Source organism: Salvelinus alpinus, chromosome 22 (assembly GCF_045679555.1).
Source record: "Salvelinus alpinus chromosome 22, SLU_Salpinus.1, whole genome shotgun sequence".
In the NCBI taxonomy this organism is placed as follows: domain Eukaryota; kingdom Metazoa; phylum Chordata; class Actinopteri; order Salmoniformes; family Salmonidae; genus Salvelinus; species Salvelinus alpinus.
In genome coordinates, this window is record NC_092107.1 from 32,026,187 (window position 1) to 32,044,515 (window position 18,329).

Genomic DNA, 18,329 nt, shown 5'->3' on the forward strand with positions numbered 1-18,329 from the left:
TTTCCGTTGCAAAACATTTAGCAACAGAACCCAACTCATAAATAGACCCCGGTTTTGAAATCCTTTTTGCAGTACTTAGTACCTCATCATCCACTCTCACATTGACCCACAGTATAGAATGAAATGTAGTGTGAACCAGAGGGGGTCATTGGGTTGAAATGTTTACCTTATCCAATCACATAGGAAGATGGGAATAGATTAGTTCTCTACACTACGTCTTACCCCTAGCTAACCAGGCTTGGGGTCTATCTTTCATTAGTTAGGTAGGTCCTCTCCACAGGTGTTGAGCTTGTGTTCAGTACACCTACTTGTCTTGCCACGCATGCTGCTCTGCCATGGTCTAGCGCCTTAGGTCTCTGCTGTTTTTATAGGGAACCTACTTCATTGTTATCGATGTGAATCCAAGTGCCTTTTGTATGACTGGTCTAGAAAAGGGAATGAAATGTTATCAACACAATAAAGATGACAAGTGTTTGTCTGAATCAGGCCCTAAGAACAATTCAGATTCAATAAATGAGACTGTAAATAAAGACATTTTTATTTTGAATGTACATACATCATGAGAATTAAACAGCTTACTCAGTTCCAATGTTGTGATACAGTATGATTAAGGTTATGAACAATTGACAAGATTGAAATGTGTGAATATCTGCACTGCATCGTGTGCCCTTCCACCAAATGATAGAAGACTGAAGCCTGGAGGACCCCAGTTATATGCACATTTTGATGCCATTTATTGCCAATGGACACTTGGCTTGCAAGTGGTTCATATGAGCTCCATAGTTCAAGGACTAAGTTATTCTCTTTGCTCACCGAAATTGTCCAGTGGTGAAATTTTTGATCATGGAAAGGCAGGCCATTGGGGATAATGTCACAGCTCCGTTGGTGTGAGGTGTATGGTGATGTCAGACTGAGCTCTGCTGTGATGTGACACAGCTGTCCTGTGGTTAGGTGTGGTGATGTATGTCAGACGGAGCTCTCTGCGGAGGTCTGTTCGTAGGCCTGCAGGGCCAGCTCTACGTATCCTGCCCTCTGGGACTCCCGCTTAGCGTAGATCTGGTGGGGAACAGACACAGAGGTTAAACAAAGGGTTTACTGGCTATCATGGCTGCCAATACGGTGACTGGTGCATCAACCAGGTCCTGAGACGCACTAGTGTCTACTGATTGGGCCCACCTTGAGCAGGTCCAGTCCTGAAGCCTGTTGGCTGGAGGCCTCCTGGGCTGTCTCACTGTGTGGATGGACCTTGTTGAACAGACCTACCAGACTCACTGCATCCTGCAACCTAGAACAAAGAGAACAATACAGCCACTGTTATAGTGGCTACTCTGGGCTAACAATGACAGCTATGGTGTTAAATCATTACTTGTCACAATAAGGGCTGAGGTAGTCACAAAATTTTGTCAGTCGGTCTCATGGTAATTGACCATTAATTAACAAACACATTTAGCATCTCCTGGCTTCCACACATAGCCTACAAGCCATTTTAAATAGTTGAATAAATCCTTGTAATATAGCATACACCTTAACAATAAATACATGATTTATTTTAGACAGGTCTAAAGAAACATGATATGAAGAACATGTAGTCAATTTCAGAAGAACAGAATAACATACTCTGATACGTCCTTATGTTAGGCCCTGTTCTGGCTATGTCATGTGGATGTGGGCTACACTCGTTCATTTAGCAGACAAGATTTGCTTATAATTCCGTTCCATTATTTTATAGTATGAAGAATACAATTGAACAAAGCTGAATAAAATATAAATATTTTCTCCAAACGTTGAGGGAATGCGCACATGCGGCTATTCTGTGTCGAGCGGTTAACAAAAATAGGTACTCCTATATGCTTAATTTAGAGTTATTAATGTACCTTTAGTTCTACAAACGTTGGGCAATACGCTTTGATTTTTAATACATTTTAAGGCTGCATGATGAGACTAATGGTGATTTGAAAAAAAGTCACTTGAAAGGCATGAGCTCTGCTTAGTTTTTTTGCGCAGGCTGTACGCACTCCAATAGTCTCTCATTCACAATTTTACAAGCACTTGATAATGACTCGAATTTCACAACGGCATCCCCTTTGTGGCCGTAACACACCCTAAAAAAAGCCAAGCCTTTTGCGGCCCAGAATGCTGCATTGTGCCCTACTCTGAGTGTGCTGCGCAATCCGAAGCGCGTCTCACTCACATGGCTGTCCTTCATGTGATCAGGTCTTTCTCACAGGCTACAAGTAAAGACAGACACATCGGAGACGCAGCTGTGTGTCCTTATCCAATACCACAAGGTGCATATTGAAGATATTGGAAGAACTGGACACATTTACTTTGTCAGCCAACAAGACGAGTAGGCCTAACAGGCCGACTACACCGCTCGCGTCGCGTGCGCAAAATACATTTAGAAATCTATATTATTCAATTATTGCACCCACACTGCTCGAGCGTCTGCGTTGCCAAGGGCTAAAATAGAAGTCACTGACTAGAACACTGATAACACAGTTATCAGTAGAGATGACTAGAAACGATTCGGTTGACTGTTTTGTGTGGATTAATTGGCGGAATAGAGGACCTTGTGCATTTCAGGTAAAATAACAACTCAATGTTTATATCCCAGGACAAATTAACTAGCAACAGCAAGCTAGCTAAATAGGACAAAATAGCTAAGAAGTGCAAGCTAGCTAGCTAAATTGCCATAAATGTTTAATGCTTTACGACCTGTCCCCAAATTAATATAATTGGTTCAGAGTTTGTTTTGATATTGTAACCTGCGTGTCGTGATCGCGTTTGGTGTGGGGGGGACAAAATGCATTAATGCACGATGGCGCACACACGCAGCCGGTTTGGGTTCCATGTTAAGCTCTACACCCCCTTGTAAAGCAGATTAAGTTATTTGGCCACTTTAGTTGTGATACAAACCTTATTAAACACATATAGGCCTATGGGCTAAGCTACATGAGGTGTGCGACTATGATTCTAACAAGTCGCAAAAAAAGGCATTGTTTCTTATGCTGGGCATCATTTACAAGTGATAATATATAATTCAGTGATAGGATAATAGTCACCCATCAAACTATTCTTGATTTAATCTCGTCTTTACATATACTAAATAATATATATACAAATATTATATATGTGTGTGTGTGTGACATCCCCGTGGTTTATTTTCAAGCCAGCCAGGTAGGCTATATTCCTGTTGTAAATATAAGCAATGTGCTTAATATTAGGAAAGTTGAGAAATAAATATAGTAGACCTAGCCTATAGAAAGCTGATGGGATCCTCCTCTTTTTATTAGCGGCCATCACTTTGTTTTCTCCCACAATTACACAGCCTATAAAAATGTTGAGCAACATTAGCTCATGGGCTCTCATGAAGTGTTTGATTAGATTTTTGAATCCATTCCATTTGCATTGATGTCAGAGTGATTAGAAGGCCAATAGAGTGCTGAGTACCAGGCAGTTAAGCAAGTTTGGTAGGTTACTAATGACCATCAGCAGCATCAGAGCTTGGAGAAGCCTTCATTTGACTGCCTCCATGACTCGTGACGGCCGGTGTGGTGGTAATACAGTCACCGCAACAGCCCTAGTCACAATGCCTACAAAACACTGTTATAACATATGGCATGTGGAGTCAAACAGATGGCATGGGGTGTCATAGTTGTATTAAAGTTGGAGAAAAACCAGGAGATACTAGGACCCCTGGGGTTACTTGGCCTATCAACAGGGGGTACTAGGACCCCTGGGGTTACTTGGCCTATCAACAGGGGGTACTAGGACCCATGGGGGTACTTGGCCTACCCACAGGGGGTACTTGAGAAGATTCATGATACCATAGGCTAACTGGTAAAATTCACATGAGGGGGGTACTTCAGGGGTACTCCGGGCAGAGCTAAATTCAGTAGGTCAGTGGTTCTCAAACTTTTTATAGTCCCGTACCCCAAACATTCAACCTCCAGCTGTGTACCCCCTCTAGCACCAGAGTCAGCGCACTCTCAAATGTTGTTTTTTTGCCATAATTGTAAGCCTGCCACACACACACACATTACGATACATTTATTAAACATAAGAATGAGTGTCAGTTTATACTTTGAGCGCAGCCCAATCCAGAAATCTGGCAGTGGCTTCTGATTAAATTCAAATTTCACAGAACTGCTTTTTGCAATTTCGATGAGGCCCTCTTGTTTAGATATCGGTAAGTGGACTGGAGGCAGGGCATGAAAGGGATAACGAATCCAGTTGCTTGTGTCATCCGTTTCGGGAAAGTACCTGTGTAATTGCGCACCCAACTCACTCAGGTGCTTCGCTATATCACATTTGACATTGTCTGTAAGCTTGAGTTCATTTGCACACAAAAAATCATACAATGATGGAAAGACCTGTGTGTTGTCCCTGTTAATGCAGACAGAAAAGAGCTCCAACTTCTTAATCATAGCCTCAATTTTGTCCCGAACATTGAATATAGTTGTGGAGAGTCCCTGTAATCCTAGATTCAGATCATTCAGGCGAGAAAAAACATCACCCAGATAGGCCAGTCGTGTGAGAAACTTGTCATCATGCCAGCGGTCAGACAAGTGAAAATTATGGTCAGTAAAGAAAACTAAGCTAATTTTTCAATTAAAAACAAAAACGTGTCAATACTCTGCCCCTTGATATCCAGCACACTCCTTTCTGTATGTTGTAAAAGCGTTACATGGTCGCTGCCCATATCATTGCAAAGTGCAGAAAATACAAGCTTTCAGGGACCTTACTTTAACAAAGTTAACCATTTTCACTGTAGTGTCCAAAACATCTTTCAAGCTGTCAGGCATTCCCTTGGCACCAAGAGCCTCTCGGTTGATGCTGCAGTGTACCCAAGTGGCGTCGGGGGCAACTGCTTGCATGAGCGTTACCACTCCACTATGTCTCCCTGTCATGGATTTTACGCCATCAGTACAGATACCTACACATCTTGACCACCAAAGTCCATTTGATGTCACAAAGCTGTCCAGTACTTTAAAAATATCCTCTCCTGTTGTCCTGGTTTCCAGAAGAGGATGTCTTCCTTAATTGACCACGCATAAATGTAACAGACATACAGTTGAAGTCGGAAGTTTACATACACTTAGGTTAGAGTCATTAAAACTAATTTATCAACCACTCCACAAACGTCTTGTTAACAAACTATAGTTTTGGCAAGTCGGTTAGGACATCTACTTTGTGTATGACACAAGTAATTTTTCCAACAATTGTTTACAGACAGATTATTTTACTTATAATTCACTGTATCACAATTCCAGTGGGTCAGAAGTTTACATACACTAAGTTGACTGTGCCTTTAAACAGCTTGGGAAATTTCAGAAAATAATGTCATTAGAAGCTTCTGATAGGCTAATTGACATCATTTGAGTCAATTGGAGGTGTACCTGTGGATGTATTTCAAGACACACCTTCAAACTCAGTGCCTCTTTGCTTGACATCATGGGAAAATCAAAAGAAATCAGCTAAGAATGAAAAAAACTGTAAACCCCCACAAGTCGTTCAACCTTGGGAGCAATTTCCAAACGCCTGAAGGTACCACGTTCATCTGTACAAACAATACTTGACTACTTCCGGCGCCGAAAAGAGATGGCCGCCTCGCTTCGCGTTCCTTGGAAAATATGCAGTTTTTTGTTTTTTTATGTGTTATTTCTTACATCGGTACCCCAGGTAATCTTAGGTTTCATTACATACAGTCGGGAGGAACTACTGAATATACGATTAACGTCAACTCATCATCGTTCCTACCAGGAATATGACTTTCCCGAAACGGATCCAGTGTTTTGCCTTCCACCCAATACAATGGATCTGATCCCAGCCGGCGACCCTGTGCGACGCCGAAAAAGGGGCAAACGAGGCGGTCTCGTGGTCAGGCTTCGGAGACGGGCACATCGCGCTCCACTCCCTAGCATACTACTCGCCAATGTCCAGTCTCTTGACAATAAGGTTGATGAAATCCGAGCACGGGTAGCATTCCAGAGAGACATCAGGGATTGCAACGTGCTCTGCTTCACGGAAACATGGCTAACTCAAGGGACGCTAACGGAGTCGGTGCAGCCAGCTGGTTTCTTCATGCATCGCGCCGACAGAAACAAACATCTTTCCGGTAAGAAGAGGGGCGGGGGGGTATGCCTTATGATTAACGAGAAGTGGTGTGATCATCATAACAACACACAGGAACTCAAGTCATTCTGTTCACCTGATCTAGAACTCCTCACAATCAAATGTCGACCGCATTATCTACCAAGGGAATTCTCTTCAATCATAATCACAGCCGTATATATTCCCCCCCAAGCAGACACATCGATGGCCCTGAACGAACTTTATCTGACTCTTTGTAAACTGGAAACCACACACCCTGAGGCTGCATTCATCGTAGCTGGGGATTTTAACAAGGCTAATCTAAAAACAAAACTCCCTAAATTCTATCAGCATATCGATTGTGCTACCAGGGCTGGAAAAACCCTAGATCATTGTTATACTAATTTCCGCGACGCATATAAGGCCCTCCCCCGCCCCCCTTTCGGAAAAGCTGACCACGACTCCATTTTGTTGATTCCAGCCTACAAACAGAAACTCAAACAACAAGCTCCCGCGCTCAGGTCTGTTCAACGCTGGTCCGACCAATCTGAATCCACGCTTCAAGACTGCTTCGATCACGCGGATTGGAATATGTTCCGCATCGCGTCCAACAACAATATTGACGAATATGCTGATTCGGTGAGCGAGTTCATTAGGAAGTGCATTGACGATGTCGTACCCACAGCAACGATTAAAACATTCCCAAACCAGAAACCGTGGATTGACGGCAGCATTCGCGTGAAACTGAAAGCGCGAACCACTGCTTTTAACCAGGGCAAGGTGACCGGAAGCATGACCGAATACAAACAGTGTAGCTATTCTCTCCGCAAGGCAATCAAACAGGCTAAGTCCCAGTACAGAGACAAAATCGAGTCGCAATTCAACAGCTCAGACACAAGAGGTATGTGGCAGGGTCTACAGTCAATCACGGATTACAAAAAGAAAACCAGCCCCGTCGCGGACCAGGATGTCTTGCTCCCAGACAGGCTAAACAACTTTTTTGCCCGCTTTGAGGACAATACAGTGCCACTGACACGGCCCCCTACCAAAACCTGCGGGCTCTCCTTCACTGCAGCCGAGGTGAGTAAAACATTTAAACGTGTTAACCCTCGCAAGGCTGCAGGCCCAGACGGCATTCCCAGCCGCGTCCTCAGAGCATGCGCAGACCAGCTGGCTGGTGTGTTTACGGACATATTCAATCAATCCTTATCCCAGTCTGCTGTTCCCACATGCTTCAAGAGGGCCACCATTGTTCCTGTTCCCAAGAAAGCTAAGGTAACTGAGCTAAACGACTACCGCCCCGTAGCACTCACTTCCGTCATCATGAAGTGCTTTGAGAGACTAGTCAAGGACCATATCACCTCCACCCTACCGGACACCCTAGACCCACTCCAATTTGCTTACCGACCCAATAGGTCCACAGACGACGCAATCGCAACCACACTGCACACTGCCCTAACCCATCTGGACAAGAGGAATACCCATGTGAGAATGCTGTTCATCGATTACAGCTCAGCATTTAACACCATAGTACCCTCCAAACTCGTCATCAAGCTCGAGACCCTGGGTCTCGACCCCGCCCTGTGCAACTGGGTCCTGGACTTCCTGACGGGCCGCCCCCAGGTGGTGAGGGTAGGTAACAACATCTCCACCCCGCTGATCCTCAACACTGGGGCCCCACAAGGGTGCGTTCTGAGCCCTCTCCTGTACTCCCTGTTCACCCACGACTGCGTGGCCATGCACGCCTCCAACTCAATCATCAAGTTTGCGGATGACACTACAGTGGTAGGCTTGATTACCAACAACGACGAGACGGCCTACAGGGAGGAGGTGAGGGCCCTCGGAGTGTGGTGTCAGGAAAATAACCTCACACTCAACGTCAACAAAACAAAGGAGATGATTGTGGACTTCAGGAAACAGCAGAGGGAGCACCCCCCTATCCACATCGACGGGTCAGTAGTGGAGAAGGTGGAAAGTTTTAAGTTCCTCGGTGTACACATCACGGACAAACTGAATTGGTCCACCCACACAGACAGCGTTGTGAAGAAGGCGCAGCAGCGCCTCTTCAACCTCAGGAGGCTGAAGAAATTCGGCTTGTCACCAAAAGCACTCACAAACTTCTACAGATGCACAATCGAGAGCATCCTGTCGGGCTGTATCACCGCCTGGTACGGCAACTGCTCCGCCCACAACCGTAAGGCTCTCCAGAGGGTAGTGAGGTCTGCAGAACGCATCACCAGGGGCAAACTACCTGCCCTCCAGGACACCTACACCACCCGATGTCACAGGAAGGCCATAAAGATCATCAAGGACAACAACCACCCAAGCCACTGCCTGTTCACCCCGCTATCATCCAGAAGGCGAGGTCAGTACAGGTGCATCAAAGCAGGGACCGAGAGACTGAAAAACAGCTTCTATCTCAAGGCCATCAGACTGTTAAACAGCCACCACTAACATTTAGCGGCCGCTGCCAACATACTGACTCAACTCCAGCCACTTTAAAAATGGGAATTGATGGAAATTATGTAAAAATGTACCACTAGCCACTTTAAACAATGCCACTTAATATAATGTTTACATACCCTACATTACCCATCTCATATGTATATACTGTACTCTATATCATCTACTGCATCTTGCCATCTTTATGTAATACATGTACCACTAGCCACTTTAAACTATGCCACTTTATGTTTACATACCCTACAGTACTCATCTCATATGTATATACCGTACTCTATACCATCTACTGCATCTGCCATGCCGTTCTGTACCACCACTCATTCATATATCTTTATGTACATATTCTTTATCCCTTTACACTTGTGTGTGTGTGTAAGGTAGTAGTTGTGGAATTGTTAGGTTAGATTACTTGTTGGTTATTACTGCATTGTCGGAACTAGAAGCACAAGCATTTCGCTACACTCGCATTAACATCTGCTAACCATGTGTATGTGACTAATAAAATTTGATTTGATTTGATTTGACAATAGTATGCAAGTATGAACACCATGGGACCACGCAGCCGTCATACCTCTCAGGAAGGAGACGCATTCTGTCTCTTAGAGATTCATTTATTTTGGCGCGAAAAGTGCAAATCAATCCCAGAACAACAGCAAAGGACCTTGTGAAGATGCTGGAGGAAACAAGTACAAAAGTATCTATATCCACAGTAAAACGAGTCCTATATCGACATAACCTGAAAGGCAGCTCAGCAAGGAAGAAGCCACTGCTTAAAAACCGCCACAAAAAAGCCAGACTACGGTTTGCAACTGCACATGGGGACAAAGATCGTACTTTTTGGAGAAATGTCCTCTGGTCTGATCAAACAAAAATAAAACTGTTTGGCCATAATGACCATCGTTATGTTTGGAGGAAAAAGGGGGAGGCTTGCAAGCCGAAGAACACCATCCCAATCGTGAAGCACGGGGGAGGCAGCATCATGTAGTGGGGGTGCTTTGCTGCAGGAGGGACTGGTGCACTTCACAAAATAGATGGCATCATGAGGGAGGAAAATGATGTGGATATATTGAAGCAACATTTCAAGACATCAGTCAGGAAGTTAAACCTTGGTCGCAAATGGGTCTTCCAAATGGACAATGACCCAAAGCATACATCCAAAGTTGCGGCAAAATGGCTTAAGGACAACAAAGTCAAGGTATTGGAGCGGCCATCACAAAGCCTTGGCCTCAATCTTATAGAAAATGTGTGGGCAGAAGTGAAAAAGCGTGTGCGAGCAAGGAGGCCTATAAACCTGACTCAGTTACACCAGCTCTGTCAGGAAGAATGGGCCAAAATTCACCCAACTTATTGTGGGAAGCTTGAGGAAGGCTACCCGAAACGTTTGACCCAAGTTTAAAAAATGTAAAGGCAATGCTACCAAATACTAATTGAGTGTGTGTAAACTTCTGACGCACTGGGAATGTGATGAAAGAAATAAAAGCTGAAATAAATCACTATTATGCTGACATTTCACATTCTTAAAATAAAGTGGTGATCCTACCTGACCTAAAACAGGGGATTTTTACTCTGATTAAATGTCAGGAATTGTGAAAATCTGAGTTTGAATGTATTTGGCTATGGTGTATGTAAACTTCCGACTTCAACTGTATACCAGGAGCTGTGCCAGGCCCGCCACGTCTGTTGACTCATCCAGCTGTAACACATAGAATTCACTGGCTTGGATGTGAATCAGTAACTGTTTCAAAACATCTCCTGGATGTCACTGATGCGTCGTGAAACAGTGTTGTTTGATGAAGTCATTGTCTGTATAGTTTCTTTGGCCTTTTCCCCTCAGCATTGTCTCAGCCATACCCGCGGCAGCAGGAAGAATTAAGTCCTCCACAATAGTATGTGGCTTGCCTGTCTTAGCCACTCAGTAGCTCACCATATAAGGCGCATCTAGCCCCTTCTTATTAATGGTATCTGTTGCTTTTATACACGTCTTACTACTCGAAAGTCACCTTAATTCTCACTCAAAACTTCCTTGGCTTATTTTCCAAATTGGCATGTTTTGTTTCTTAATGTCTGCACAAGAATGAAGGTTTTGTAGAGTTGTGAGATAGTACTTTGCACATATAACACACAGTGGCTGAGGAAAGGCACTACTACCAAAATAATTGAACCACAAATCAATGTAGTTCTCATCATATTTGCGCCTCTTCGATGGTCCATCGAAGAGGACTGTTGTTCGGTGCTTTCCCAGGTAAGGGGGCAGTAAGGTAAGGGGGCAGTAGCTCTTCGGCTGCATCAGATTCACAACTCAGTGTCCATGCTAGCTGGGCTAACAACAAATGTAGAAATACTGATGCTAGCATTGGATGTGCTTGTGGAAGCAGAACTGCAGTCTGCTAAATGACTTAAATGTAAATGTAAATGAAGCAGAACAACTTGTGTCGTTGACAGGTGCAGGTGTAGTACTGCTGGTAGTAGCAGTACTACCAGTAGAGCTGGTATGTGTCTCTACGAACGCGGGCCTTACTGTTTTTAACCATTTATCAATTTTCGAGCAAACGGAATGAGCAGCAGCAACGTTTGGCGACACACAGACCGTTAGTCCCGCGAGAGAGTAATGGTTAATGTGACTGGGTGTTAATTATTTGAATAGGCTACCTGTATTTGACATTGTGTGTTATTTCACTGAACACTATTTTTGGCAGTGAAACGAGGCTACTCCGGCGAGAAAAAAAACTCACCCAAATGTATAGCCCCGTTGGAAAATATAAATGGTCTGTTTGAAAATGTGAAGGGGAAAAAAGTAGGTGGTACAGTAACCAAAGAAAGGTTGGGAACCCCTGCTCTAACACAAGATACTCACAGGTCTTTCTGCAGCATGTCTATCACGAGTCCGTCCACCCTCCTGGCATTGACCAGGTACCAGACCAGGCCTCCAAAGTGTCTGGTGGAGCGCAGCAGATCATACTTCCCTATCTTCTCTAGATCCTCATAGGTGGCTGCATGCACCTGGACAACAGAGCACAGCCAATAGGGAGAGAGTTTTACTAACTGCTAATGGGTAATAATAACTGAAGCATACATCTGGACAGCCTGTTGAGGAGTGTGAAGGAAGTGGTATTTTACCCTGATGTATTCTGAGGAGTCAGGTTCAAACTGGACCTGGCACAGATCCAACATATCCTCATGACGATCCTGGCCAAACACCACCTTCAGGTTCTCCTCCTTGAAGACAGGGGGTGCTGTGAGCCTGCGGCCCTCTTTAGGGAAGTAGACCTGCAGGATCCTATCCCTCTCCTCCCACGATGCCTTCCTCAGAGTCCCAGTGGGTTCCCGGATCACTATGAACCGCTCCTGGAAACAACCATTGAAGAGAGAACAAAACTAGACAGTGAGAAGACTAAAGAGCACTAATTGTTTGAGGCATTGTAAATGATAACCAACATTTATGGTTGACACAAGCCATTACGCACACTTTGCTTGTCGTGCATGTTGACACAAACACACTCTCTTCCCCTCTCTCCTACCCTGTGCGGTATGTTGAAGGTGATGTCAGTGAAGACGTATTTGGCTGTGTCCATGCCCTCCAGGATCTTGTCCTCAGACAGGACATCATTGATGGGCTTCCTCTCCGGCAGCACCGGAGGCATCTTCAGCAGCCTCTGGGCCTGCTCCCTGGCACTCTGGATCGCCTACAACACAAACACACAGTGTGACACATTAACAAGACTGACACCAGCTGTACAGGGATGTAATCTGCCAACTGAAATGTTCAGAATGTTGCAGTAGATGTTGTAGAGCCATTCTCTACTCTGCATGACAGACAAACGATCTGCCCTACTGTGTGTGTACCTCTTCCAGCTGTGCGTCTGTCATGAGTTTGTACTTGGGGGGCTTCAGCTCCTGTTTGATGGGTCTGAACACCTTCTCCAGGTTCAAGCCTGTGATTCTGGTTAGGATGTCCTGCACCTCTGCATCCAGAAACTGGAGCTTCACATGGGCATCTGGAGAACCTAGAAACAAATTAATGACTTCAGAGATGGATGAAGCTAGCTCTGGTCTCAGATCTGCAGGTACGGCCTGCATCAGAACTAGTCACACTGCGCATATTGACACGGGAAATGACCTCACTGATGACGCAAAACAGGAAGAATGGCGCAAAGAACAAACCAAAGATTACGTACAAACCTTCTCCTGAATACAAGCCTTCTAGATATTTTTCATAATTGCACTTAATCTTCAATTACTAGAATGATTGTTCCATGTTCTCCAAAGAATCTTAAGACGGACTCTGTACTTAAAGATCAGAAATAAAACTTGACGAGAGTGAGGAGGAATATAAGTCGGAAATATACAAATATTTTTTACCTAGGGATGAAGTAGCTACGGCGATAGGTGTCTTTCAAGTCTTGCTCAAGGTAATTCTGGCAAAGTGGAATTATGACTTGGGAAAAAAGTGTATCCCTGCCTTTTTGGGTGAGTTACAAAAGTATCTATATTGAAGCCAGTCCCTAAACAAATCAAGGACAACCACCTGAGCCACTGCCTGTTCACCCCGCTATCATCCAGAAGGCGAGGTCAGTACAGGTGCATCAAAGCTGGGACAGAAGCTGTTTTTCAGTCTCAATCTCAAGGCCATCAGACTTAAATAGCCATCAATAGCCAGCCTCCACCCAGTAACCTGCCCTGAACTTAGTGCCTGCCACCCGGTTACTCAACTCTGCACCTTAGAGGCTGCTGCCCCATGTACATAGACATGGAATCACTGGTCCCTTTAGTAATGTTTACATACCGTATTCTAGTCAATGCCATGCCGACATTGCGTGTCCTAATATATATATATATATATTTTTTTTTTTTAATTCTATTCTTTTAGATGTGTGTATTGTTGTGAATTGTTAGATACTACTGCACTGTTGGCGCTAGGAACACAAGCATTTCGGTACGCCCGCAATAACATCTGCTAAATATGTATGTGACAAATAAAATTTGATTTGAGCTTAAAAGGAAAGATTCACCCATTTTGAATGGTATATTGTTTTTGTCAATTTCCTTTTGATTCCCAGGGTCATTTCATGTTTTCATGTGTATCTGAGCTAATGCCGTTCAAGCAGGCAGAAATTCGGGCCATTATGACTTAGCATTGTGATAAAACCGCTCTCACTACACTGGAAGTTACACTGAACAAAAATATAAAAATATAACCGCAACATGTAAAGTGTTGGTCCCATGTTTCATGAGCTAAAATAAAAGATCCCTGAAATGTTCCACAAAAAAAGTTAGCGAGCCTTTCTCCTTTGCCGAGATAATCCATTAACCTCACAGGTGTGGCATATCAAGAAGCTGATTAAATGGCATGATCATTACACAGGTGTACCTTGTGCTGGGGACAATAAAAGGCCATTAAAATGTGCAATTATGTAACAAAACACAATGCCACAGATGGCTCAAGTTGAGGGAGTGTGCAATTGGCATGCTGACTGCAGGAAAGTCCACCAGAGCTGTTACCAGAGGATGTAATGTTAATTTCTCTACCATAAGCCACCACCAACATAATTTTAGAGAATTTGGCAGTACATCCAACCAGCCTCACCACCGCAGACCACGGCTATGGCATCATGCAGGCGAGTGGTTTGCTGATGTCAACGTTGTGAACAGTGTCCCATGGTGGCGATGGGGTTATGGTATGGGCAGTCATACGCTACAAACAACAAACACAATTGCATTTTATCAATGGCAATTTGAATGCACAAAAATACCATTCCGAGATCCTGAGTACCATTTTTTTTAAGGTATCTGACCAACGAGATGCATATCTGTATTCCCAGTCATGTGAAATCCATAGGGCCTAATAAATAAATTCACATTGACTGTTTTTCTCATACGAACTATAACCCAGTAAAATCTTTGAAATTGTTACATGTGTTTATATTTTTGTTCAGTATAAAAGAAATACGACTTTTAGATCGCGAAAACGTCTATCAAATCAAATTTATTTTATATAGACCTTCGTACATCAGCTAATATCTCGAAGTGCTGTACAGAAACCCAGCCTAAAAATCTGACTATCAAATCAGATTTCAATACTGGCCGATGTCATAACGCGGGAAGTTGTCTTCTCTCGAATGAGCCATTGATCATATTTTGTGAAATATTCCTACCTCGAAAAGTTAGCATGTTCAGGCCATGGTAGCCAGATACAATGTCTGTGATGCAACGAGTCTGATTGCTGTCACGTTCAAAACTTTGAACTCAGATATCAGAAATCTCCAGCTCCCAAAAGGTCAAGACAACTGGGAACTCAGTGGGGAAAAAGTGCTTCCAAATGGGAAAAATGATTTCCAAGTCAGAAAATGTCAGAAGCTCTGGCATCTTACAAGAGCTTTTACGTATTTAATTTAACTAGGCAAGTCAGTTAAGAACAAATTCTTAATTACAATGATGGCCTACCTTAAGACAAAAGGCCTCCTGTGGGGTAGGGGGCTGGTTTTAAAAACACATTTCATATAAATATAGGACAACATACACATCACGACAAGAGAGACAACACAACATAGCAAGGCAGCAACACATGACAACAGCACAAAACATGGTACATACATTATGGAGTACAGACAACAGCACAAAAGGTAGAGACAGCAGTACATCGCGCAAAGCAGCCACAACTGTCAGTAAGTGTCCATGATTGAGTTTTTGAAGAGATTGAGATAAAACTGTCCAGTTTGAGTGTTTGTTGCAGCTCGTTCCAGTCGCTAGCTGCAACGAACTGAAAATACAAGCGACCCATGGATTTGTGCGCTTTGGGGACCTTTAACAGAATGTGACTGGCAGAACGGATGTTGGATGTGGAGGATAAGGGCTGCAGTAGATATCTCAGATTGGGGGGAATGAGGGTTTTATAAATAAGCTTCAACCAGTGGGTCTTGCGACTGGTATACAGAGATGACCAGTTTACAGGAGTATATAGTGCAGTGATGAGCTCCGACTTCCCGCTCTGAAGATCACTGAAGTCATGACGTGACATCGTTTCGTTTCGTTCCCCCCCATATTCCCAGTCTTGAAACCACCAGTAGTTTGTGCTAAATAAAATGTTAATGATACTTTCAAGACTAGTGGAAAATATTTTTTTTAAACGGAGAACAAACCATGAAGTCAGTTATCTTCAGGTCGGAAAGTCGAGTCTCTAGAAAGATGACCGAGTTCCCGTCTTGGAATTCCTAGTTGGATGACAGTTAACGATTTCCAGTCTGAACTTCTCCGAATTCGCAGTTATCTTGAACGCGCTGAATTCGGAAGTCGGTGATTTCAGAGTTCCCAGTTTTGAACGCAGCATAGATGTACGTTCTTGTCCACGTGTGTAAATAGCTCCAAGGATAACAGCTAGCTACCAGTACCATTCAAGTGATTCAAATACTAAAAAGTAAACGCTAGCAAAGTTTTCGCATAGGCAGCTAACAGTAGATAACAATAGCTACACATGCTACAAGGTCAGTGGTAGAGCTCCAGTTTCTCAGTGTGGCCACACATTGTAAATAAACGACTTACTGCTGTCAGACGGTGCACTGCACAACATCCTTCTGCTACATATGACAAGTATTCCTGTGTTTTGATCGACATTTTTGACCCGAGAATAGCTCCTAAAGAGGCACCGTGCTGCACCAAACGCGGCCATGTTTGTAGCTATCTCATGGATTACACTATCGTGACCTAATACAAATGACGTAGAAATTGGGGAATCATGGGAGATGGAGTCTTCCGATTGTGTGACAGTTTTATAAAGGATGTTCACCAGATGGCGCAAATTGATCATGTATTCTGTGTCCACTTGCAATGTGTTCATGGTTCCAGTGGTGATGCTCATGAAACTGACATGTAGTCTAGGTTGGAATAAGTACGAAAATGTATGCACTCACTACTGTAAGTCGCTCTGAATAAGAGTGTCTGCTAAATGTCTGCTAAATGACTAACATGTCAAATGAATAAGGAATTTAGTATTGTCCTCAAATTGTAACTTCCATAAACATGTATTATGTTTGCCTGACCAATACAGACAGTCTTTTCTCATTACAAAAATGAATACAATAAAAAAACATATTCCATTTAGATGTCATGAGTCTCAACATGTTGGGGTGCCAACAAAAAAAACAAGGCTCTTGCCTTCTCTCTGCATGGTAGAATTGTGTCTGATGTAAGAATTCAGCTATTCCTATATTCAGCAATTTGGTTGTTTTTCTGCGCTGTGTGATGTCTGCCTATCCTTGAGGCATAGCTTTGAGTCCAGAGTACTAGACATTCCTACACCATCGTTACAATGTGTTCCTGCATTGTCTGATAGATAGCTGAGAAATTTGTCTGGGTGATAGGAGCACACACACACACTTTTTCATGAAGACATACAAAACCCTTTCTCATGTAGACATCCTAAAAAACACAGACACTTAACGTTGCACTTTAGCAAAAATTTACTGACAAACGCCTTATGATTTGGGCTGTGAAAAATTATCTCCAAGTATTTTTGAAACATTCTTAATAATAAATTATCGTGGGATAGATTCTAGGGGAATATCTTTGTATGAAAACTTTAAGGAAGTCACAAACATTTTGTTAGATAGTTATTCATTCTTACCCATAAGTCAGCAACTGATTGGACAGTTCTATAATGGTAGGCAATTGAATTTTGATTGTACACAATAGTGTATTCCACAATAGAAGGAGAGTGAAACCAAAGAGACTGTTTTTGGACTGTTGAGTATTTATTCAGAGAGAAAGAATAGACTAGCTTTGGCAGACATTCTCTGGTCGTCCCTGGTAACATGTAGGAGTGAAGCCTTGATCACTGCTAAGATCTTCTAGAAAGGGATTATGTCAGACCAGGTGGCTATCTCTCACAGTGAGCCCACAGCCAGCGCGCACACACACACACACACACACACACACACACACACACACACACACACACACACACACACACACACACACACACACACACAAGCCACCACCATATTATACAGTCATGTAACCAGAGCTACCTATCTGTATGTCATCATCAAAAACAGCATGTGTCACACATAAATCCTTCCCCCAGGGAAGGGCTAGACAGTAGATGGGGGATGTAAGATAGAGCAGGGTAAAGGTGTGTGTTTGTCAGTAAAGAGGTGATGTGTAGCACGGCAGAGTAAAGCATGGCAGACAGTGGGGTAGCTGTAGCTAGCTGTATGTAACGATGTGAGGATTGAGCTGTAAGGGACCTATGGCTCCAGATGTACGCAGCTGTCGCCCTGCTGACAGCCCTAATCCTGCTACCCACAACTGAGTGCCCTGAGAGGGATGGCGAGAGCGAAGGGGAGAGCAGGAGAGAGATGGTAAATGCTTTCTGCATTTCTGATTCTCCTCTGCATTCTCTTTATTTTTCTGTAAGATAGAGGGAGAGGAGGGAGTGATGGAGAAGAAATCTGTCTATTTTTCTACATACACTACATGACCAAAAGTATGTGGACGCCGCACGGCGAGCGGTACCGGAGTGCCAAGTCTAGGACAAAAAGGCTCCTTAACAGCTTCTACCCCCAAGCCATAAGACTGTGGAACAATTAATCAAATGGCCACCTGGACTATCTACATTGACCCCCCCCCCATTTGTTTTTACACTGCTGCTACTCACTGTTTATTATCTATGCATAGTCACTTTACCCCTACCTACATGTACAAATTACCTCGACTAACCTGTACCCCCGCACATTGACTCGGTACCCCTTGTATATAGCCTCGTCATTGTTATTTTATTC

General features: G+C 43.6%; 1 protein-coding gene across 1 annotated transcript; it reads right to left on the bottom strand.

Moving 5' to 3' along the window:
- Window positions 1-514: 514 nt before the first annotated feature.
- Window positions 515-16,288, bottom strand: mrps22 (mitochondrial ribosomal protein S22). The gene is made up of 7 exons (XM_071359912.1): window positions 16,093-16,288; window positions 12,400-12,560; window positions 12,075-12,239; window positions 11,674-11,901; window positions 11,411-11,556; window positions 1,177-1,285; window positions 515-1,056 (listed from the first exon to the last, which is right to left on the bottom strand). The coding sequence occupies exons 1-7, from the start codon at window positions 16,217-16,219 to the stop codon at window positions 967-969; spliced, it is 1,026 nt and encodes a 341-aa protein (XP_071216013.1). The 5' UTR covers window positions 16,220-16,288; the 3' UTR covers window positions 515-966.
- Between the last annotated feature and the right edge of the window lie 2,041 nt (window positions 16,289-18,329).